The following is a 25,680-nucleotide window of genomic DNA, read 5'->3' as shown; positions in this document are numbered from 1 at the left end:
ATCGGCTTTTGCTCCTCGGGCAAAAAGTGCCACGAGTTGATATATCGGAACAAATAATTCCTTTTTAGTAAAGTAAAAAAACATTACATTGATATCTGAAATAGTAACTTCATATTGTGTTTTTTTCATAAAGTGTTACAAAACTCTTAAATTTAGGTTGGCACTTTTCGCTAGTACCACCAAATTTTGGTGGCACTTAGAGGGTTAATACGCTGCTACTAGATTAAGTTCAACTCTCTCACTTAGGCAAATAGGTTACAAGGGCAACAATTCTCAAGTGAATAATACAGCTATAAAACATGTGAATACCATTGTTTAATTCCAACATGGATGCATCAATCTCTTTTACATCATGGATTCCATGAACGAACACTGTCTGGGTTGGATCCTTTGGGATATATCAACAAACTTTAATACCTTATGTATCAATAAATACTTTACCATTCAATGCATATTTTTTTTCAATCTAATAGTTGAAAAGGAATACATCTTAAATGCACATACCTGCTTATAAAAACTGTTTCCCTTGGAAAACTTTTGATTCTGTTTCACAGAGACTCAAATCTTTCAACATTATGCCAATTGAAGATTCATAAAAAGTGAGAAATTTATCTTGAGCAATTATGAGACCGAAGTCATTTCGTGAAATGACAGAAGACAGAGTTATTGTCAATTATTGCACTCTTCCTTGATGGCTATGACGATGGCATAGCTTATGTCCATTTACGCTAGCATTTCGGCATGGGAGACCATTCTGGCACGTTGCACTGCATAAGCCCTTAGGAGTAGTGCTCCTGTAAAATGTTATCAATAAAATGAAAATAAAAACCAAGAAATATAGAGAACAGTTGAGGATGAATATCACATGCAAGTCATGCCCCCTCATCAATTAAAAGAGAAATAACAGATTAGCACTGAGAGTACCAAAGACTAGAAGTAAAAAAGAATTGTTTATAGCAGACATAATGTTAATCTGTTAATCAAACAGTTTTCTACAATAAAATCATGGGCTACAGTGTTCAGGACAGCAAAAATCACTTTCTTTGGATCTCTACTTGACCCTCCAAGAAATCACAGTAACTAGATTAGAGACATAATGCAAAAAGAATTTTTGTGAATCTTAAATTTACTGCAACTCCAGAATGCAATGAAACATTTAGAGGAGTTATTAAATAAGATACCTGTTAACCCACCAGCACCTTCACCCATTTCTATTGCTTTTGCGGAGCTCTGCAGGGAACAAAAATTCTATTTGCATTATGTTCCTTAAATAGGTAGTTTCAGGGTGACCAACCACAGGGGCGCAGCTACGAATTAAGGCTGGGGGAGTTTAGGTGCAACTAATATCGTGGTGTGTGGGGGTATGGAATACCCACCAGGATAAGCGGTAGGTGCAAGATTAATAAATTGCGGAATTTTAAGATACATGGTTCAAAATCGTGAGTTTTATGGCTTTCTGTGGGATATTTATTAAACTTTACACTATTCTATTAGTAATATCAATGCTATTAGGTAAAATTGATTAAACAAAATTTCTCTGAGCTCTGGGGGGGGAGGGGGTTTATCCCCCAAAATCCCCCCCTCGCTGCGCCACTGACCAACCAAATGTTTCCAGACCATGTTTTAAACTATCCGGATTACTCGATAATATGAATTCAATGGAGCATACATCTTTTCAGGAGATAATAATGTGATTGCATGGAGGAAAAGAACAGTATAAAAAAAGTGGATGTGATTTGCAAAAATAAAAATATTTTCAACAGCTATAGAGCAAAACCATGAAGATGCTTGGAATATGATGTCCAGACATTGAAGATACACCAATACATAAGACGTTGAGGAAAAGTCACCTTTAGTACCTCACAAGTAAAATCATTTTTCTAGGCTTTTCTGTAATTATTCCTGACATGGCAATGACTTCCCAGAGACAATGAAATTCCATGAATTTCTAGGCTTCCTAAAAGTGGCTCTACCCTAGATTTCACATGATTTCCAGGTGGCCTTTAAAGATCCAAAGAAAATACTGATTTTTGCTGTCCCAAACTACATAAACACTACCAACAAATGCTGTAATGCTGATCCTTGGAAGGCATTTGTGTCAACAATAAATGTGAATTGATGATTCTTAAGATGGTGTGGGGTGAGGACGCCCGTAATTGTGCAACTAGCAAAAATGCCTTGGAGCGACTGGATCAAGTGATCCCTTGTGATATTTTTTTATTTTAACATGCTGTAGTTTCTAAGTGTACTGGCCTTATTGATACTTAGCCTTGGCAAACAGCTAAAATGTATGTATATGTACGGATCGGATTCATACAAAAACAAGTTGCTTAGGGCATCTTTCTGACCTGAAAGCGTGACCTTAAATCAGTCTTTTTCCCTACAATACTACCGAAAATGGAGCGGTAATGGTGGAGGATAATACCAAGAACCAGAGGGGTTAGAAGTTCCATCAGGTATTTCTAACACCATTGAATCCCAATGCATCCTCTTCTCAGCAAAATTGGATGATTACCAAAGGAACTCTTGGGGTCACTAAATCCAAGGTGGAGTCAGAAAAAAAAAGTTTCAGCAAAACTCAAGTTGATTGCATACCCCTGTATGAATAGCATGAATAAATTTTCAATTGACCCATTGGTTTTGAACATAGCAGAGATTTGCATTGTTTACAACAAATCTACCAATTTTCGTGGTATCAACAATTTGTTTCCTGCAAATTGTCAATAATAGATCTGGCTTTCTTACATCGAAAAAGTTACTGGAATGAAAACTACGTGAATACTAAGCACTCAAAGTTGGGCAACTTGATTTTACTTGCAAAAAACCGGCACTATTTTTAGAAAAAATTAAGTACAGGAAATACCATGGGGCGGAAATTTTTTGAAGTAAATGATCCAACGTGGAAAAAAAATTCTCTTTTGTATGCTTTATGTTGCATTGATATTGATTGCCTCGTTTAGACGATAAAGCTCCTCAAACGCGGTGTGTCTTGTTTTTTTACAGACAGTAGGGGTGCTAACCGATATTTACACACATGATGATGTGATCTCTCCAATTCATAACTTTTCATTGCTGTTCCTCGCAATTGCAAACATGATGATGCAAAATATTATAAAAAAGTGGATTGCATTGCACTAATCACCATGCCGCAGAAGTTTTTGATAACCGATTAAAATGCATACAAATTGGCAAAAGAAATCAGCATCCTATGGGATAGAATTGGGCCTCCTCTATGCAGTCCCCTAGGACCAAGTGATGAAAACATAGGCACCTCTCTTGATTAGTTCGGGAATTTGGTAGGGTGTAAAACATAATATTTTTCAAAACCTGGCAAAGTTGTCCCGGTCTACGTTACGTAAATGCTTCTTGATTTTTCCACTTTGCATTGTCTCTTAATGTGAAGTGAAAAATCTCCTCTATTCATCTCACAACTCTCCCTCCATCCTTATTTTCTTTACCCCTCTCTTTCACACCCACACTCTTGACTCTCACCAGCACAGCACTAGGCCTCTGCTTCACTTCTGACACTATCACCACATGCTACATATTCCCAATCAAGTGAAGGAAGATCCTTAATCACCAGCTCATAGCATAGTGTAACAGCTGGGCGGAGGCGGATCTACAGTCTGGCTGGTGCGATTTGTCCAATGACAGTGCAAAAGCAGGGGTGGAGAACCCTGAGCCAGCAGGGTTTGCAGCCAAACGCAGTCTCCCAAATGTACCTCACACCCTTGCCAAGTCACACAATGTTATCACTCGCACATGAAGCACCGAAACAAGTCTGAACCACCAAATCAAGCCCTTTCTTCTAATAACCAAAACAAGGGACTCTTCCGTTGACCCTTCACGCTTGTCTTCCCTTCCGGTTCCTTTCTTTGCGGAACCCTTTTGTTTACATGTGACGTGGGCATTTCCCTTTCTGACCTGACAACCTTGCCCCCTACATCAAACTAGATTCTTCTGCCTGTCATCAGACACCTCTCAGCAACCAGAATGAAGGTTTGGACAAGGGGGAATTTCTCTCATGCCAGAGGGGAGTTCGGGAATTTTTGAAATTTTTTCGACAAAAAAGACACAAATATTCCCTAAGAATAAAACTAATTTGCAATTCAATTTGTAATATTAGGTAAATTTACTGGAAAATATAACTAAATATTTTTGTGCAAAGTGTTAACCTCCAAAAATTTCAATTTTATCTAGTGCACGTTTTGACCCAAAGTATCCCTTTGCCCCCTCCATAGCTCCACCACTGCAGCTGGGCATAGATGTGGCATGAATTCTGTTCCACTCCACATACCATTATTCAACTACTCATACACAAGCATGAAGTCTTCTGGTATCAAAGACCATAAATTATGTTGAAGTACAAATATTACCGTCCACACTACATAATCTCATAATATCCTAAACTGATTACAGAATAACACCACCTACAGGTATAAAAGTAGAACTTTTGTCCAAGGCCAATTCATGTTTGTTTAATCTTATTGCATTCCTAAATATCATCATTAATTTATGCGATGAGTAATGCAATGTTTAGTAGACATTGGAATACCTCAACACCACATTAGCTTTCTAGTCATCAGCACAACAAATAAAATCATTTCATCATTACTCCTCATTCCTAGTTAGTAGCTTTGTACATGTAACTTTAACCCATACATAATCAAGTAGTGAGTCTCCATTCTACAATAAGCAATAGAGGGCCCTAAAAAAATAAAAACATTTGATTTTTCATCACACAATTCAAGTAAATGAAATATATTCCGGTGCAAATTTTAATATTAAACTATAAAAAAAAAGAACTGGAAACATGCAATTATACAGACAACCAATTCTTCACTTTTTGCTAGAGGTATGACAATGCATTTCAATTACTCTCAACATCAGTAAAAGAAAAACTGAAATGGCTATGAGATAGAAGATTAACTACATAAATATAAATTTTGATAAAATTATGTACCACAAACGAAAATAGTTATCAATACCATGTACTCTCAAAATAAGATCACCTTCAATAGGAAATAAAATCTATGATGGTTAAGCAGAAATATTCAAGTGTTACATGTACACAACATGAATGAATCGATACTAACCACACCAAGATGGAAAATGTACCAGGTTCATCATCTTTGATACAACCAAAATCTATGGAAAAAAAATTTAGCCATCAATTAAGTTTCACTCCACAGAATTGTATAAAAAAACATTATAATATGTTTTTAACAAACCAAAATCAATCAGAAATGAAACTTAGAAATAGTTTACCCATAAGATTAATACTTAAGCACAACATGATTACTATAGGGTGAATGAAGTGATGCTTGAAATTTTGTGATCCAAGTGTTAAATTGAATGTTCTAGGATAAAAGAGAATCTCGGAAATGGCTTTAAAACCTTTTAAAAGAAAAATGTAAATCATAATTTTTTTCATACTTCAGTGTAGAGCTTGTGGGCCCCATAACCTTTGCCACCCCACCGTCAAAACTAAGAGTATACCACAGCTAATGCACATCCTTAAAGTTACACGATCTAAGAAGAGACTATGGCTATCATCACTGAGTGACCATTGCCAAGCAATCGTCACAACGGCCTGCATGTATTACAATGTCACAATTTTCCAAGAAGTGATGATGCGAATCACTAGGCAACTTAAGGACCTAACCCAGAGAAGTGTCACAGTTCCAGTCATTGGTGACGATTTGCCACAGAATCCAGTGCAATCACGGCACGAAATTACTTTCATTCATAAAAGGAATCTATATATTGAAAAATCATGAATTTACAATAGATTTCTTTGAAAAATTAAGTTTTTTTTCGATTGTAAAGTGTGATAAAATTAGTTTGAAACCCTCTACAGTGGAACCTCGTTAAAGCGAGTACGGGCTATAGCGACACCCCCGCTATAACGAGAGATAGCCGATGCACCGTCAATTGACCCTATAATAAGCGTGTTAAAAAATTCGTTTTTACGAGACCATTTCGGCGTTGGCTCTCGCCATAGCGAGGGTTTCACCGCCGGAAGACTTGCATCAAGACTCCTTAACCTCTGTAATTGCTAGCGATCTGTTAGAAATGAAGTTAATGGAGTGCTCAGTCTTAAATTTATGTGGTAAATTGTCGTTCGATAAATATAATGATTGATGAAACAATGCTTTGCACGATTTTTATTCAGTGCGGTGCTTATAAATTGTTTGAATAGTCAGTCGTTATTTGAGTAAGGAAATTTAGTGATGCAAAAAAACATCGCCTTTCGTCTGGATTTATGCTTACGTTTATCGGATAGATGTTTATCTGTCGCCGCACCACTCCTGTTCCTGTATATCTGTTCGCAACAGGTATATTGGCTATTATTTGCTCCACCTCCGGTAAAGCGACAATTCGCTATAGCGAGTGTTTATTAGTGTACCGTGGGGTGTCGTTATATCGAGGTTGCACTGTACTTTGTACCCTGTTGTTTAAAAATTTTCTCCCCTGGTTTTGGACCACCCCTAATGAAATTCCTGGCTACCCCACTGCCATCGACTGAATTCAAATTTCCCTCACGCATGTTTCCCCGAATTTCGTCACTTTCTCATCGCATACCGACTTGTGTTTCACCCGAAAATGCTTCAGTATGGTGAGGTGGATTTAGCACTTCCTCGACATAATTTCGGGCCACAGTGCAAGCACAAGACATACATTGGTTCTCCTTATCTCATTAGAAATATTTATACATGATGAAAGACATTTTTATCAGTATATCATTAAATTAAATTGCAACTGCGCAATCAGCAACACAATTAACAGTAATTAAAACAGCATTAACATCAGATGCGACAAGGAGCTCGACCGCTCAGCATGAGGAAGGGGTGGGCAGCAGAAGTGGGTAATGGAGAGGTGGAGGGGAAGAAGCGTGCTCCCTCCGTATTTCAAGCAATGAGGGAGTCAAGGGCGAACAAGTCAGATCTTGCTTCAGTGACGTCCTGCCTTCAAAGCAAAGCCGGGCACGTTACGTGATATATGCAGTTGGTGTTTCCAATCCGTCCATACTTGTTTGGGTGGTTAATGCTGCCCTTGTTTCTGTGAAAATTGTGCTGTTTGTCAATGTTGCATATTAGTAGAGTCTAATTGTAAATAGAAAACTTAGTGGCAATCAATAAGAGCTGAAAAATAAACAAATATCGCCAGGAATGCGTCGCGTTTGGTCTAATTCTCGTTTAAATCTCGTACGTGTCATCTAATTGTCGAAGCTATCGAGACATCTTTGGGCCCAGAAAGTCACTCACCTAGCATTTTTCATCAAGAAACGGAGAATTGTAGCAGGTAGGCCAAAAACGGTCAGTTGGTGAGATGGGGTAGTGATGAAACACACTTCAATTGTTCTCGAGTAATTTGATATTTTCCTTAGAAGACAATGATTTATGGTCCGTGTGATTTAGGAAAAAAAAACATCAGAGGCACGGGCTGATGGACGGCCAAGGGTGGTTTTCTGAAATCTGCGACGTAGTTACTTTTGACATGGTTATTATCCAACGACGCTGAGATTGCCCCAATGATTGTTCAATCTCTTGGAAAGAGTCACACTATATGCAAGTCGTATTTTGCCTTTTTTATTTTCAAGGCTGAAATTCTGCTATGTAACCTCTGCGAGAGCTTTCAAATAAAACAGTTCATGAGTAGGACAAGAATCACATGCTACGGCATATTCGAAGAGAGAATCGGAACTATTTCCACCCTTATTGCATTCACTGAAGCTATTATTTTAAATTTCAGATCCAGATCCAATGTCTTCCGCGACTTTGGGTCCGATGTATCCGAAGAAGGGCAATACCTGCGGATATTTGAATCCGAGGTATCCGATCCAACCATCCCTAGAAACATTGTTTAATTCATAACGCATATCAACCTGCACCTGATTCAATTCCATTTTCAAGAAATTATAAACCTGCAAAAGTCAGTCCTCAAAATTAATGACCTAATGATGTCAGCTACTATTGTAAAAGGTTTGCATAAATTACCAATATAGGAAGTTTACATAGCCAGGTTAAGGCTTGGTGTAGATATAATGGTGGAACTGCATTATCAAACATAAAAAACAGGATGTTTCAATACAAGATACATAGTAAAGAGTGAACTTCACCAGTCTGAAAAATTTAATAGACTACGGATGAGCATTGAATGGCATATTCGTGGTAGTTGAGAGACTGCTTGGGTGGAAGGTTCATGTAAAGGATATTTTCTCTTAAAAGGAGAAGTATAAAAATATCTAAGAACAAAGAGGATATTTGAAGCAATGCATGAAAGTGATATTAAAAAGAAGGCATTGCCATGTCACACACTCCGTGGCTAACCCACATTCGAAAATGGAGATTTTTAAAAGCCCATAGAAAAATTTGATGCTTTACCTATAACAGTAGTATCACTGTACATGATAGGAATGAAAGTTCAACATGTATAATGGTACTGCTCACCTTCTTGACTTATCAGGCAAAATATCTGATGGTCGTTGCGTGTATGTATGTCTAGCACTCCTTTCTCTTATATCCTTTTGCAATAAACTTGGACGAGATCCATTGGTAGAGATATAAGACTGAAAATTAAGAAAAATCAATGATATACTAAACTCAAATTACATGCATCATCACTAAAAATGTACAAATGCTCCCCGAGCTATTAATACGCCAACTTGGTGGCAGAGAAAATATCAAATTGTTATATTTTTTTCAAAGTTCATGTTTACGATTCATTTTTACATATTCAATGAAATAAAATTTTTAACAATAAAACCACTTTAAAAACTGTTCATTAAAAGAGTGTTATCAGGGTCTATTGCTGGGTGGCACATAACTTTCACCTATTAATAAAGTGATAGGCAATTTGTCAAAAAAAAGTTTAATACAGTAGACTCTCGTTATTACGAAGTTCACGGGACCGAAAAATCGGAGGTTCGTAATAACGAAGTTCGTAAGAACGTTTCTTTTAGGAATCGTCGAAAGGAATAGTGTATTATAAACGCGATTGAATTACGCGGAAATAAACATAAACAGGAAAATGCGTTTCAGTTTTTCAACAGAAGACTGCGCCATGACGCAATCGAGGGTTGATATCTTCCCGAATACATGAACTCCGATATTCAAACTCGATGCGTCCCAAGACCTTGTTCCTAGGTTGATAAAATTACAGTCCGGCCACCGAGAGTTGTCCAATTACAGACCAAATGGTCTAGGTCCGGGGAGGGGGCAAGGCTGCCAGGTAAGAAAGGGAAACACTTACAAAGTGTTCCGTGAAGAAAAGATCCGGAAGGGACGACGAGCGTCAAGGACCTAGAGGAATAATCACTTGTTCTGTGATTCGAAGAATGGGCTTATTTTGGTGGATCAGGCTTATTTCGGTGTTCGTTTATGCATTTGACAACGTTGTATGACTAGGCGAGGGTGTGAGGTGCGTTTGGGGGACAGCGGTTGGCTTTAAACCGTGCTGGCGCAGGATTATCCGCCCATCCTATTGTGCCGTAATCTGACATCCCTCGCCAGCCGGACTGTATGTAATTTATCGCAGAGTAAGGTTATCCTGCGGGATGCAACACTGCATCACACGTATGCGCTTACTCACGCTTGTGGCGAACTGATCTAGCGGGGCCTGCGATGCATTCGGAGCCGAAAAAATAGCTCCCCGCGGTGGCGAAGAACGGGCGAAACGTTGAACAGTTCCTAAATTCACACCATTTTCATTGATACCTTATTCAGATCATGATCACAGTGAGAGTTTCCCAGCGCCACACCGCGTAGTATCGGCCAAATCGAAAGGCGCCAAATTTGAAATTTGAAAATTTTGAATGCTCCTATCTCTGAAAATTCGTAAATCGAATGTGCATAGGAAGAGGTCTGACTGTACATCCTATTTACGAACTGTTATGAGTAGGGCACCCTGACTACACAGGAATGAAGCTAGTTATATGATGTTGCGTGTAAACTGAATAAAGAACCATAATTGACGCTCTTAGGCACAGTAAACGAGAATAACTTAAACGTGGCGCAATTATTGAAACTTAAGTGTAGTGAATATCCACCTAAATACCGTGGCTTGTGCGTGCAACTTCGTAATAAAGTTCATATTGTAACTGCCGGGACCGGGACATAGGTTCGTAATTTCGTAAAAACGAAAATTTCGTAATAACGTTTCTTTTACTATACCTTGGATAGGCCCTTTCGACGGGACCAACGGTTTGCTTCGTAATAACGAGAACTTCGTAACAACGTTGTTCGTATTAACGAGAGTCTACTGTAGCACAACCAGTTTCCACATATTTGAATATGCCACAATTTGTATTGCAACCAGTTAAGTCCTTAAAGTTTCTGATGAAAATTGTCAGTTTCGTTGATTAGTTCATTTTTATTGTAATTGAATGGACTTTTGCTTTTTTGGAATTCAAGGCTTCCATTGCATTTCTAAATATAGATAAAAATCTCCAGAGGAGTGCTAAATAGTTTATGAGTAATTTTATAATTACTTAAATTCTGACTTACACAGCATGCAGCAGAATGCATCTAACACATAACTTCAGACTCCTGACTGAGTTTTTAAAATAATATTTAACTACATAACATTTTGACTTATGTGTGTATTGAAATGCATACGTTAAATAACTCTGGGATTGCTTGAATGCAAATATAAGTTTATTACAGTATACTTCACGAAAGATTGTAGACAAAAAACTCTGAAGAAATAAAAAGATGCAAACATCATTTTGAGAGAATGCCAGTAAAGAATCTGGATGGAATCACAACCTTGATGGACTTCAAGCTGCATGAATCTAGGCTGGAATTTAGCTAGCATGCTATTTGGGGTGTTAGACTACTGACCTAGGCGATTTAACTTTGAATTCTGAATGGTGCCCCATAGTTACTGTATTTTCATGCTCAAAGAAATTTGTTTATTGATGCTCATTTACCTGCTCAGGTTCATATTCATCATCATCTCTTTCCACAAGAAGAGGGCCATCAGTATCACTTGAATCATCGATATCTGGTTGCCGAGAAGCAGATTTGAAGGGTCCACTGTTACCTAGACCTCTTAACCAATTCTCTTGTCCACTGTTGGAGCTGTCACTACTAGCAAACCAGTTCCTTGGATCTATAGCAGAACCTGAAGACAAAAACATTAATGAAAATAAAGAAGAATACACATATAATTGACTATGCAGCTCATGCATTGATAAAAGAACTTCATGACCTCATAAAATGTTAAACTGGTCATAAAAAATATTTCATGAAAAATTGATGACAGTAGGTATTATTAATACATAAGTAAATGAATCATTTCTTGAATCATTTACTTATGTATTAATTCATTTACTTATCATTTACTTAAGTATTAATCAGTGACTGTGAAACTGCAAAGGACATTTGGAAAGTGTTGGAGAATGTGTGCATGGACTTTCGACTCCAGCAGCAGAATTTGACATGAGATAGATGGACAACATCACTGTGCAGAAGTATATCAGACAAATTCAAGATCTGAATTGAAAGGTTAAAAAAAAATGTGGCTAGGTATTTCCTCATGGCACATTGGCATCCTTTTATTTGATGGGCCTGCCAATGGAGAAGTGTAAGGGATTTAGAGGAAGCTCGGGAAGAGAGATCGAAGGAGGCCTCACAATGCAAAAGGTTGAAGCTAAATTGAACATGGAGGAAAAGAGATCGCAGTCCAGCAAGTAGCAAAAGGAAATCCCAAGCTTTGAAAACAACAATGAGGAGCGCTGGGAGTAGCCAAACCAAAACTGAGGTAAATCCTGCTTCAGACAACAAGAAACCTGACTTCAGGCTTGTCTTTAACCATTTCGCACCGGACCTTGGTTCAGGGAAATTCTTCCTCAATACGAGCCTCTTGAAAGTTTTCTTTACTCCCTTGTACGAAGCGTTTTCGCGTCAACTGAAGGCAGTGGTTCCCTCCCTAACCATTTTTGGACCCAACTCAGAGGGCGCCGATCCCTTTCCTCGGCCTCTGTCCCAGACCCTAGAAGGATTAAAAGCCCCTTCCTAGCACGAGTTCGCGGTCAACTGGCTAAAATGTTAATGCAAAATATATGCAAATACTTGATGTTCGCATCGATTTTTTACATTCAAAATGAATTTAGTGTTGTTTTACTGAGCGTGCAGAAATTTTAAATGAAGTTCTAACGTTGATATAGACGGATATAGTATATTTACTAGTTGGTCTATAACTCCGTTGATATTAATGTTAGAAATTTGTTTGAAATTTCCATGTGGTCAGCAAAAAAAGATGAAATCATTTCTAGCATTGAATTTCAAAAGTGCGCAACAAATATTTTTTGGAAAACACACCGCAAATAACAGTAGTTGACCACGTGGAGAGGATAAGAAAGGGTCGACCTGAGCGTCCGAAGATGGGACTGGGCTCGCGCTAAGGCGGATCGTGAGGGGGCGACAGCGTCCGTGAAAGAACATTTAGGACGCACTGGTGTGGCATTCGTTGCTTATGGAAGAAAATCCCCGCCGCACAGGTGAGGCATTCGGCGCGAAAGGGTTAAGAAACCTCACCATATTGGAAATAAAGGAATAAAACTTTGTAAGGTTCATTATTATAATAGTGAATGAATTGTGTATGAATGTAGAATAATGGTGAATGAATACACCTGGAGTGAGTGGATTTTTGTCTGACATGCGATAGCAATTGGAGAACAAGCCATTTTTCTCCTTTGAGGAGGAAGGCTGTGCAGTTGCATGAGAAAAAGTGTCCACCCTGGAGGGTAATGACTTGAGACAATTGTTATTTAAATCTCTTGTGTTATACTATTATTTCTTGGGGGTAAGTGAACATAAGATTCATTACATAAAGTAACAAGGGGAGGTGTTATTGCATGCATTATTATTTCATAAATATGATAATATATTACATATTTATACTTCAATTGATATTGACTGAATGCTATCGCCAGTCATATTGAATGGTTCATTGCTCTTTTAGTATTTTGACCGTTGTGATGTTTCTTTTCTTATGATAATAAAGTTACTTTATGTGTCCTATCCCTAAACTAATCCGATAGCTATTTCATCATATCCTCCCTCATCCACCACTATATTAGTAATAGGAGTTTTAACTACAGTGAATTTAAGAGGTAATTACATATGTACAAACAGAATGGATCACTAGAAAAAGATGTCTAGTATTGTTAAATCTGATTAGTGTTTTAAGACATGACTACCCACAAACCATATATCAAAGAAAGGATTTAATAAAAAATAGATAAAAAGACAACTAAGATACCGCTGGAAGCATAATAGATACATACCCTCACATTTTCTTCCTTAAAGACAATTGTAATGACAATGACTGGTTCAAGAAAGAATCCACCACAAAATGACTATTTGGAATGATCAACCTATAAAACAACAGAACACATAAAATGCAAGCACCACAAAAGCCAAACATTAGATATCCATGACTATGTTAATTATAAGAGGTTAGGAGGGATGGTTAAAAGCAACACAGAGAAAAATCATACAAAAATTCTTACCAATCATGCGGAAAACCTTGAGCAGTTTGCTGTCATTGTTTCCACTGTGAAGCTCAGACGAATGCAGTTTCTGACCTTGAGACATATCAGGATACTGCATTCCTCTAGGAGAAGTCCATGGGCCAATTACAACATTCTCATTCTTGGGTCTCCATATTCTTAAGCCATAAGCAACAACAAAACTTCCTATATAGAAAACAACAATGGTAAATTTTGATTTCCTTCCAGAAATAACAATTCCAAGCATGAAGAAGCATTAAACAAAAAATTTTGTATTGACAAAAGAGAAATAAATGAAAAAATACACAAATTAATACAGCCATTATGTCAGCTCCATGATTCAGTAGAAATATTATTGAGACTACTTTAATAGTGTGACTGCCATTATACCTAATTCACACAGAATCATTCCTTCATCATCACATCTTTTCAATGTGAGGTACAAAGATTCTGCAGCCTCTTTTGCCAGTATTTTCCCCACTTGACACAATGACATGCCAATACGGAACCTTGAGATACAAAATATCATATCGACAATCAACATTTATAAGGGATTTGTGAGCAACAATTTAGCAATAAAATATTTCTTCAATAAAATAATATCAGGGAAGTGAAGTTCCTCCCAATGCATTGAGATATTTTCATGCATTGATCAAATCATTTACACAGAAAAGATGCTGGTGTTAACCAAGGAAAGCTTTCATTTTCCACGACTAATTCGAGAAGCCATAGAAATAAATGGCCAAATAACTATAACACAGACAAAGGCATTAAACTAAGCCCTCCGCGGCAGTGGATTTTCCATACGCCTCAGGACAACCAAGATTTTTATCACCTCAACAAACAAAATAGAACCGCAAGTCTAGAAGGGTTAGAGACAACGACCCTAAGCACAAACAAGAAAGTGCCAGAGGAAGAGAGGGGGGGAGGACATCAAATTCTTGATGAGCTCCAAAGTTAGGCATGATTCTGAAGATGTTGCCTGCAACATAAGAGAAAGCTCGAGTCCCTTAGAGCAGAACCTGAAAGCCTGACAAGGCATGGACTACTGCAAAAACCTGTGGCTAAAATTAATTACGTAACTAATGGCATATTGTCCAAGTTGTGGTTAGAAACGTAATCAGAAAATTTTGAAATATTAAAAAGAGCAAGCAAAATCATTTTTTCAATCAATTTTTATAATATATAAGGACAAATTTTATGCTTGTAACCTATGCACCTGAGAATGAAGCCACTGTGTTGAAACTAGTTGTACCGTGGTAATAAATTTTTTGGATAAATACGAAATTTGTACTTTTCAATTATTAGAATGAACTTCCACAAAGTTGAGCCTGAGACTATAGAGATTATCATCTCTGACTGTATATCATATCCATCATAAGTTGAACCTATCGTAAAGCAGTGGTCATTGTACTGTATTCATATTTCATAACTGTTGTAAAGTTATTAAAGAAAAGTTACAATTTTTTTTATCAGTAAGAGCTATTTCTCACCTAATCAATTAATTGTAAATGTCAGTATTAGTAAACTAAATTAATACAAACAACAATGCTCACCAAAAGTAAACAAAACAATAACTACAGTCATTGTGCTGAAATCCAACGGCTGAACATGAAGAATTGCTGCAACTTGAGCAGCATGATCAGGATTTATGACCAATAGAAGATTAACCGGAACTATAAATAACAGCAACAACCTGGACAGCGGAGGTGCTCCAACAAATGCCATAGAAACCATACCAAGGATCAAATATCCAAAATGTAGCACAAATGCACACATTACTGCCATGTGGTCACCTGTTGTGAGAAAAAAGCATATTTGAACATATTAAAATATACATAATAAAGTAACTGAGATGCACCTAAGCCAAAACGGAAGTAAACAAATCACTTAACACATTTTTCAATCAACATAAGATAAGTGATTAACAATTGAAGTCATTATGAGATGGGGAATGGAGCATATACAATCGTTACCCAAAACTGGGCCACACACACATGATGCAATTGTTGGGGAAATTATAATCAAGATGCCAAGGATAAAAATGAAATTCTGACATCATCACAACAGCTTTGTGCTGATTCCCAGAACCCTCCAATCAGTAACTGAAGATAATTAGCACTATGCCATGATGCTCCCCATGAATTAATGTTATATCATTAAAAAATATGTACAGCCAGTACTTTACAAAAGAGGCAGTACCTATGTATAGGGGGGTCTCTACATCATTGGGTTGAAACCCGCACTAGATGAAAATTAAAATTTTTAGAGGTTGCCACTTTGTAAAAGTTTTTACTTATATTTTCCAAAATATTAACCCTCTTTAACGAAATAAATACAAATTAGCTCTAAACTTAGGGCGTATTTCACACGATTTTGGTATGTTACAATCCAGTGGCAAACCCAGAGAGGGGCTTGAGCCCCCCTTGGATCTCCAATTTACACTAGATAGAATGGTAATTTTGTTCGGACCCCCAGTACTGCTGGATTACCCCCCACTATGCCCCTCCCTCTTGTCCCTATTCTGGACTCACCACTGAAAAGAAGTACATATATGGTTATATTTAACCCATTCACATCAGGCCCCTGTATCGATATTTTACTATGTATTTTAAATCGCCACATACTTGATTCCATTCCATCACTTTAATACCTGATCTGCACACATTGAATTCACTGGTGCTGATGCAATTATACAGATTACTCACCTACAGTGGTTGCAGTTCATCCTAAGGCAAAAATAATCTGCATGTGCTTCGCACTAACAGTCCTACCAAACAGACTATAGTTTTAATTGGGCATTTAATGTTACAATAATAAAATTTACAGATATTGCACCAGCAGGGTCCTGACTTCATCTTAAAATATGCATTGTCCCCCAAGAATTTACCTCAATTGCTAACTCCTAAACATACATCACTTACCAGTACCACCAAGAAGAGAAGACATCCACTTCATCCGTGCCTCCAACTCATTATGAGTAAGTTCAATGAGATGCAATAAGTAGTGCACAGTGGCATTGATTTGTGACAAGCTCTCAATGGCAGCTTCATACTTAACAGTTATTTCAGCACTTTGTTCATTTACCAACTGGATACTTCGGTCTGTTAACAACAGAAAGGAATAATAACTACATATTAAAATTCAAATATTTTGTAAGCCTAATTCCTGAAAGCTCTGAATTAGTAAATTACACAAATTAGACACACACTTTAAAATAGGCAAATCATTGGAATTTTGGATAACACCTAATCAACACAAACCATCATCTTATGCCTCCAGAATTATTTAAATTATGTATTGTTTTTCTATCTGGAGTTTTATGCAATGATTTTGCTCCCATGGTTTTTTTTTTCAAAATCGATACCCAAAATTACCCAGGATCATACCCACTTGGAATATTTGACAAAAATAGTAACTAGGAAAATATAGTTGCAGCTTGAGATTGCAAGGGTTTAGAGAGAGAAATAAGAGTTGGAGCAGTGATGTATGATGAGAGCTGGTATCTTTACACATAAATATTCAAGTATGTTATCTTAATACAGTGCAACCCCGATCTATCGTTCCCGCATTGATCATTTCCCCGCATTGATCATTCGCCGCTCCTGGCCCCAAATAAAGTTCCATAAACACAATGTAATTTTTTCCCGCATCTATCGTTCCCCGAAGTATCGTTTTCCCGCATTGATTGTTTGAAAATCGTGGTCCCAATGTATAATTTTCCCACATCCATTGTTTGACAAAAATGAAACGAAATATATACGTGTCATTCATGACTAATAACGACAGGCACATAGTTTGAATCTTCCCCAGGAGATAGAACTACCATAGGGAGAAGCTCAGTGCCGTGGGATAGTAATATTAGCGCATTTCCCAAGATCTGTCCTCCATTCAGCATTCGCCTCCTCCCTCTGACGCTTTCCTCTTCTCCAAAATCAAACAAAAGATTCCAGCTCATGCAGGGATCGTATTACAAAGACCTTAGCTTTGAAAGAAAATATCAAGTTACACGTGAACAATATAAACGTGTTACACGCCTCTCCCATTCTCGCCCACTGAACTTTTTTAGCCTAGCCTGCTGGAGGTCAACTGCTGCATGAATCACCTGTTAGCCTAAAAGGTGACTAACAATGAATTTCACCAATTGCTATTATACTTTTATTAGAGTGAAATAATAGTACTGTGCACGTGACATATTTCTAACATTATTTAAGCATTTTAAGCAAGGAAATAGTTGGAATAAAACGATGGTGATTTCTGGCGAAACTCGATGTCCTCATAGCTGAGCTTCTCAGCAGTTGATGAGGCATTTTTTCCGAAAACAGGATATCAGGTTACTATCAGTCATCAATACATGAGTTATACAATAAGTCTCACGTACTTGTCAGAGTTACTGACGAAGGGATATCTTCTCAGGATATTTTGTTTCTCCCTACTAGCAATCTGAATTCATCAGCTCATCTGGTGCTACGCTAATCAGAAAATAATATGTGTTCTGGAAATGGCATTTGATGGATAAGAAATTTTACATCAGACAGAAATCCATAATAGCAATGTAAAGGCCGAGTGGATTGCAAACATTTTGTGGGAAGGTGGCGTGTTCCTTTAGGATATTTGAAAGAGATAGTATTCGAATTAACAATATGACCTAAGTGTTTCAATAAAGTACTAGTATTCTTGTAATTGGCTAAAATCTTGTTTGAATTCTTAAACAAATATCATAATTACTAGCAAAAAAATCCTGCGTTTCCTGGGACATAGGCAACCTAGCCTAACAGTCCCACATTGATCGTTTTCCCACATTCATCGTTTTTTTGTCCATCCCCCTGAAAAACGATAGATCGAGGTTCCACTGTATCTATAATATAAATACATACAATCTAAAGATACAGGATTTACTAAAGTAATTTTCCTTCAATGGAAAAAAAAAACAGAATAGATTGCTTTGCTAGATGGAGATCACAAATTCTACCACAGAATAACAACTAAAGTCTTACCAATATTCTGCAGCAGCACTAGGACTTGTTCTTGGAGAGTACGGATATTTTTCAAGAGTTTATTGTGATTTGTCTTTCTCTCTGCTAATAAGGCATCCATTTGAGAATTTGTTTCATCTGCAAGATGCAAAAAATAAATTATTTATCGCCGATTCTCATGTAAATCTACACAGACATTTCAAGGTTTTAGCCATTCCCATTTCAAAGTAAATTTCATAAAGGTCATCAGGGATAACATGGAAGCTGACTAATCAAGTCCTATAATGAGAAATACTGCACCAATTAAGGGCGTTCAACCTAGACTACACAACTCCAAGCATATACTTTTTTAATATTTTGTTTGAAAAATGTTTTGTTTAGATATGCAACATTCACTGATGTTAAAAATCAAAATAAGGGCACTCACAACGTGGAAATTGAAAGCTTACACATATTTATAAACCAGAGCTACTTCAATACTTATGAGCCTACCATTTATAATCACATTTGCATGCAGCCACTGTGATTTGACTTCAATTGTTGCATTCATTCGTATAAATACAGGGTTTGTCCGGAAAGTGATAGGACTGATTTTCTTCCACCGCGACTGTACTTCGGAGCGTGTTTGCACCAACTGAATTTGGTAGAGGGTGTTCCTAGCTAACGAACGAGCGGCTGGTCAGTTGTCTGCGAGCACCTGAAGAGTCAGGACAGACGTTTTTGCACGACGTGTTTCTGTGAGTGGTGCAAGCCGAAAATGCAGCGTTTGTTACTGCAGAGGTATGCGATTAAATTCTGAGTGAAACTCGGTAAATATGCGACAGAGACATTTGTTATGATCAAGTAGGCTTACCCAGATGTTGCTTTAGCAAGAAGTGGTGCGTTTCAGTGGCACTAGGCCTTTTTGGAGGGCCGGGAAGAGGTCGCTGATGAAGACGGTGATGGAAGACCTGTGACTTCGGCAAACACCGACATTTTGACTCGTGTGCGCAAAGTTTTGAACTCAGACCGTCGACTAAGCATTCGTTTAATTGCCCAGATGTTACATTTATCAAAATCTGTGGTTCATGACATCGTGACGGAGCATTTGAACATGCGCAAGATGTGTGTGCGAAGATGGTCCCAAAAGTGCTCACTGACGACTAGAAATTGCGGCTCACATCGCCTTTAATGTGAACAGCTAATTAACCAATGCTGGCATCCCAACGCTTCCGCAGCCGCCCTACAGCCCAGATGTGGCCCCCCAGACTTTTTTTGTTTCCTTGTGTGAAATGGCCGATGAAAGGCAAGCATTTTGAGACGACATAGGGGATCCAAGCACCATGCACCTCGGCTCTCGAGGCTATTTCGGAGAATGTCTTCTGTGACACCTTCAATGCTTGGAAATCGCGCTGGCAGCGCTGCATCGACGCAGAAGGAGCCTATTTTGAAAGTTTTTAAAGAATTGTAACGATTGGCTCAATAATTTTTTAAAAATCGTCTCAGTTCTATTACTTTCCGGACAAACCCTGTATGTATGTATTCCACTAGGGGGAATATCAAGGTAGATATGATTGCCGAAAGTAAAAATTCAAATGAGGCAGCATCCAGGCTCATTTTTAGAGGCTTGCTGATGGTCCCAATGGCAAGAATTTGCCACTTACATATAAAATTTCAGTTTCAAGGATTAAGAGGTGCAAAACTAAGATTATATATGCAGTGAATATTTATTAAAAAATCGAGTACTTTCTGTGAGATACACATCTTATTTTAAGCTGACTCAGTGATGGCACCAAGACATGGACTCATTTTCGGTGCCAGTGGCATTATGGCCCCCAATTCTATATTGGAGCAATAAAGATTTTCCTGGGAAGCAAATCTATTAGGGAGTTAGTAAGTGATATTCTTAATCTGCGACAGAATTGTGATTCTTCAGAAAGAAATTTCCAACTTTTGTCACTCGGGTTGCATATACCTGTAGGATGTTACTATGGCTTATGGAAATTCTTGTTCGAAGATATATTCATCCAGATTCCAAGGATTAATGGAAATATAAGTCAAACAAAATGAAGCAGTGATTCTTCCCCGATCCAAATAATTGACATAACTTAAAATCCCACGAGTACAATAGGCATTGGAGGATGTCGACCTGAGGTGTGGATGAAAAAAATCAGAACTTATGCCTTTTGGATTTTTTTTAGGGGAAGGATGCAGAAAGTTGGGGTTCCTAGGATTATTCTCCAAATTACTCTTAGTCCCCCACCTACGTCCCGAATTTCAGCTCTCTAGCTCTTATGGAAAAGATCATAAATCTGTATCCAGAGAGCAATTCAGTCACACAAGGGGCTTTATGTTAGGCCGGCACTTATTTTTTCAAAATGATACGATTTAAAAATTCATGGTCCCAAAATGTGCAAAATTGTGAGATAAAATTTAAGGTTCATGCAAAGTAGAATAGCCGTGCCTGAGGCGCCTATAGGGCCTCAGGCATGTATATAAAGTGTACTTTTTTTTTATAAAATTACATTGAAAAATGAATCATATGACCCAAGTTTAGTTTTTCCACCCGGATAAAATGTTTTCTAAAGTAAACATGATTTTTTAGCCCGATTGGACAAAAATTTCAACCATTTAGTCGTATCTCGACTCCTTCATGGTGAAGCACTGCCTCAAAGGTGCCCGCCGCACTGAAGAAATAACTGTAAGAGATCTTGCTACTTTTCATGTCTGGCAATCAAAGTTGGCATTTTGTCATCGGGAAAACTTTTGCGGTGGTCCACCCCATCCCCTTTCGCTCTACCTGTCTCCACATGTTAGTTTGCACTCTATTTGTGACTCTGGTGACTGGCGTGAATATGGAATAGATTGTTCCAACATCTTTTTGTACCTCTTGAAAATCCAAGTTTTCCTCCCTCTTTTCGCTTAAAGTGTACTTTTTTTTATAAAATTACATTGACAAATGAATCATAGGACCCTCAGCTTGCCATTATTATGTACTCATGCTAGATCAACTCTGCCAGTATGTAAGGGGAAGGAGGCAAGATCCAAGGGATTAGCAATAAGTAGTGTCGCGTGAATCAAGGAATGCACGGTGCGGCTGTTGGTAGGGAGTCGGGGGTACCTTTGTGGCAGCGTTTTGCCATGAAGGAGTCAAGATATGACTAAACGGTTGAAATTTTTGCCCAAAGGGCTTTAAAATATCATGTTTACTTAAGGAAACGTTTTATCCAGGTCGAAAAACTCAACATTAAAAATGGGCCCTATAGGTGCCTTTAGGTGCCTCAGGCACGGCTATCCGATGTGGCATGAACCTGACACTTTTTCTAATTTTTTTCTCACAATTTTGCACATTTTGAAACCACAAACTTTTAAATCGGATCATTTTGAAAAAATAAGTGCAGGCCTAGCTTTATATGTTATGGACTATGGACATGCTATTTAGTAACCGAAGTCAGTTTTTTCTTCCCTTCAAAAAATGTCCCAACGTGAGTCCACAGCCACTATATTTTTGGCTCACCCTTTCAATTTAAGTCACAAAAAACATTTCAGCTGCGCCCAAATGTGTAGATGCCATAACACATCATATACTAACCTAATTTTTCATGCATCCCTTGCACAATCTGTGCAATTTGTCCATGTCCAGCTTTCACAAGTGATTTCTCTTTCTCCAAATATCGCATGTGTGATGCCAAGGATGCTGAAACAGCATCTTGCGCCTGCCTTAGGGTACCTTGTTGTTCCATCATCATCTTTTGCCCTTCCTGGAAGGGTAACAGGTTATAAGAGAGGAGTAAATGTATGTATTTGTATTAAAGAGGGATAATAAAGTGAATTGAATATAGGGAGGAATAGTACAAAGAGTGAGAAAAGGATTTTTTAAAACTGAATTACATATCAAAGATTTCTCCTCTTAGTTCACATGTTCCTTGAAGAGACTTAATAAGTACACCTATCATCACTTGGAATATTTAAGATGAAAATTTGCTTAATTTCCTCCAAAAAATACATTTCTGGGCTTGTTGTCCAGTCATTGAAGCTTTTTACCCCTGTATTATTTTAAACTAAACCAATTAACATGAAATTTTGTACACAGAGAATTTGGCAATGAACATTAACGACATAGTCCCAATTGACGGTTCCACCCTGAGGATGGTGGCTATCCCTTCTCGTGAGTGGTAATCTTATGACAAAATAGCCTCAAAAAGCAATAGAATACCAATTTTATGAAATAGAAATATGCATAATATGACTGTGGTACTTATTCCAAGTGAGCCAGCTGATATCTTATGTGGGTAAGTAAACAATTTCATGATTTTTCCTGAATGACAATACTACTGAGGTACTGGTAAGCAGGTGCATTACTTGGCATTTTGATTCCCCGGCTGATCCACATTTGGGAAGTTTGTGCGGGGTAATTATGAAATATGCTAAGAAAATATTGGGTAGAATAAATGGGGAACGTTCATTGACTTTTGAAGAGCTGCCAAAATTGTTTGCCAGAGTTGTAGCCACTCTCAACTTGAGGCAGTTTGATCCTGGCATTACGCATCATTTGGGTATCATTTTGACTTCATAAGTTCCGTACTCCAAAGACACCGGGGTGAAAAAAGTGAAAACAAGTAAGTATGATAAATCAGGAACGGGACAGCAATATGTTTAGATAGTAGGCATAATTTTATATGCAATTCCAGTCACAAGCATAGAGATTTGCCACCAAATTGTTTCTTACCTGTAGAATTCTCATTGACCTAAGTTGATCCTGAGAGGAATCCATCAGCTTATTTACAACCATTTCAGTTAATGCCTTGAATAGTTGCTGCCTAACAGAGAAGCAAAGGGCTCGGGCCTTTTCTAGCATAACACGATAAGAATTCCACATCTCTGCAGCCATATCTTTGGTGCATTCCTCCAGTTCCTACAGTGCCATGGAAAGAAATAAAACTACAACAGTAGATCCAGGAAGAATTTAAAACATTTCTTTCTAAATTAAGATATAATTTCAACATGAGTTATTGAGGTTGAATAATATAATGTTGTGACTACTCATCTTTCTAACACTCATTACGCTGTTTTCACTCATGAGCTATTTGAACAGTCCCTAAAAAATACATACACATATTCATATGAATTTCAGATTGAAGAAATGATAAATCACAAATTATATTTTAAAAACACCAATGAATTCATGGGCCTATTCACTGGTAAATGCAACTCTTTGGAGAGAACTACCATACCCTGCAAAGTTCGTCTCAGAAAGTATCACAAAGTACAATACAGATGAATCATTTTTGCCTCATGGACAAGGGGAGGGCGAAGAGGATGAGAGAACAGAGGAAAGGATAGTAAGTGGGAGAGGGTAGAATGGGGAGACTTGTCTCTCTCCTCACCATCGCAGTTGACAAAGTAAGGGAACTCAGATTGAGTATCCAGCAGGTATAAGCTCATGGATTATCCTTAAGTTTCATCACTGATATTATCCAAATTTGAAAAAGTCATTAACTAATATTAAAGGTACGCAATTCTTATTCCAGGCATTACAATTCACTCGAGCAAGAAAAATTGGAAAAATGAGGACCATGCAAGTAAATAGGTACCTTTAAGAACAAATATACACACTGAGAGATGGAGATTCATCACATAGGCCAATCCCTTCATCCGCACCAATAAATGGAATTCTGCCCATTTGATTTTCATTCCCATGAGTGAGGAATTTTCATACTTACAAAATCATCATTTCTAATGCTAGATCCCCCATTATAGATAAGTATGAAAAAATTGTCAACTAAATGAAGAAAAACTATTTTCTTAGATATGCATAGTCTTTCACGGCACTGAAAAAGCAGCTTAAAAACAAACATAATGATGCAGTAGATACTGAAAATTCTTTCCAAAGAAACTAAGATAAAAATGGCAGAAGATTATGCATTGCTACCTCAAGTAATAATTGAATCTGTTAGATTTAGAGGACTTTTTGCATTACGAGACATTTAATATTACGTTGAGGGAATTAACATGAAATGTTCCCTTATGATACAGGGAATTTTATTTCCGCCTCATTTCATTCTGATAAAAGCAATAAATTAAAGGAGATATTTTGGTAATTCCCAAAAGATTAGACAGTTATTTAAAGAAAATCGACGGGACAGTGAAAATGGACGTCGATGCAATGAATAAAAGCCAATCTGTGAGATGTAAAGTCACCTTGAATTCTTCAAATTACCACAGTATCGTTTAATTATGATATATATTTTAAAGGCTGTATTATTTGTTAAGAAATAACTACCTCAAGAATTCGAGTTCGTGATTCCTGGTGGGCTATAAATTATAGAGGTCACAAATCCATCAAGGGTGATATTACCATTTTAGGGGAACATAAAAACTGCTGCTTCCCTTCTTCAGAAGATTTACAATTCAGCAAGTGGACACTTAATTTCCCCAACTCATCTTCGGTCAACGTGGAGCAGGATGACTTTATCTTCATGAATACCTGAGGGAGATGAAACTGGGTTGTATACGATATTCACTGCCAAATTAACCTCGATTTACCTTCCACAACCTCACCTTGTGGTAACAAACATCCACTTCCGACAAATTAATATCTATAATTCTTTGAGCCTCCATCAAAAACCTGTCATATTCATGGTCCGACTCATAATGAACGCCATCAACTAACGCTTCATCATGCCCATGTTGATATAGCGATGTTTCTGTTGCCTTGTTTGAAAAGATTTGAAATGGGTAATACAGCCAGTCCAACAGAGCCCCCCCAGAGGGTTGAATTAAAGCTATTAGAATGCATGTAACAAATGAAATTAATTTCATTTTCACGCAAATTTTACTCCAAACTCGGGGCACCAGTATTTTAGCATTCGCTCATAATTCTAACGCATCCGGGATGACATTGCTTCGACACCTCCAGCAGACTACTGTGAGGATATAAATAAATACTAGGAGCCATTCTGCTGACACATTGCAAACCTAAACGGTTGCATACTTCAAGGAAAGACATGCTAAACAACTTTATAACAAATATATTTCTCCAGTTTTCCCTGCGGCCGTTCCTGTTGTTTTCGTCAGTCCTTGAAGTGTTTCTCACGAGAGTGGCTTTTAAAATATGCAAAAAATATTAAGATTAACTCATAAGTGAACTGAGAGTATTCATTTTACTCACAAAATGCTCGATTTAAAAGAAGTGGTTTCAACCGT

The 25,680-nt window shown here is 37.6% G+C and overlaps 1 protein-coding gene across 3 annotated transcripts; it reads right to left on the bottom strand.

Moving 5' to 3' along the window:
- Window positions 1–295: 295 nt before the first annotated feature.
- On the bottom strand, window positions 296–25,453 carry LOC124164379 (protein brambleberry-like). 3 transcript variants are annotated; one of them, XM_046541689.1, is made up of 12 exons: window positions 25,036–25,451; window positions 24,833–24,961; window positions 23,204–23,389; window positions 22,067–22,235; window positions 18,517–18,633; window positions 16,444–16,623; window positions 15,076–15,315; window positions 13,520–13,705; window positions 10,934–11,127; window positions 8,454–8,572; window positions 5,097–5,148; window positions 696–794 (listed from the first exon to the last, which is right to left on the bottom strand). In XM_046541689.1, the coding sequence occupies exons 1-11, from the start codon at window positions 25,294–25,296 to the stop codon at window positions 5,127–5,129; spliced, it is 1,803 nt and encodes a 600-aa protein (XP_046397645.1). In that variant the 5' UTR covers window positions 25,297–25,451; the 3' UTR covers window positions 696–794; window positions 5,097–5,126. The 3 variants fall into 3 exon arrangements, 2 of the variants coding, with proteins under 2 accessions (XP_046397644.1, XP_046397645.1); XM_046541688.1 differs by lacking the exon at window positions 5,097–5,148 and having other exon boundaries at window positions 296–794; window positions 25,036–25,450; XR_006866048.1 differs by lacking the exons at window positions 696–794; window positions 5,097–5,148; window positions 8,454–8,572 and adding an exon at window positions 13,295–13,384 and having other exon boundaries at window positions 11,040–11,127; window positions 25,036–25,453.
- Between the last annotated feature and the right edge of the window lie 227 nt (window positions 25,454–25,680).

This window comes from Ischnura elegans, chromosome 8 (assembly GCF_921293095.1).
Source record: "Ischnura elegans chromosome 8, ioIscEleg1.1, whole genome shotgun sequence".
Taxonomy (NCBI): Eukaryota; Metazoa; Arthropoda; class Insecta; order Odonata; family Coenagrionidae; genus Ischnura; species Ischnura elegans.
The sequence above is the reverse complement of the archived record's forward strand: the minus strand, read 5'-3'. Positions and strand labels throughout refer to the sequence as shown.

Coding starts and splice junctions, on each gene's coding strand:
- LOC124164379 (XM_046541688.1), bottom strand. CDS start 25,296: ATGAAATTAATTTCATTTGTTACATGCATTCTAATAGCTTTAATTCAA. Junction 15,316..16,443: donor TTCTCTTCTTGGTGGTACTG/GTAAGTGATGTA, acceptor TTCTCACAACAG/GTGACCACATGGCAGTAATG. Junction 13,706..15,075: donor TATTGTTTTGTTTACTTTTG/GTGAGCATTGTT, acceptor TTTTCTATATAG/GAAGTTTTGTTGTTGCTTAT.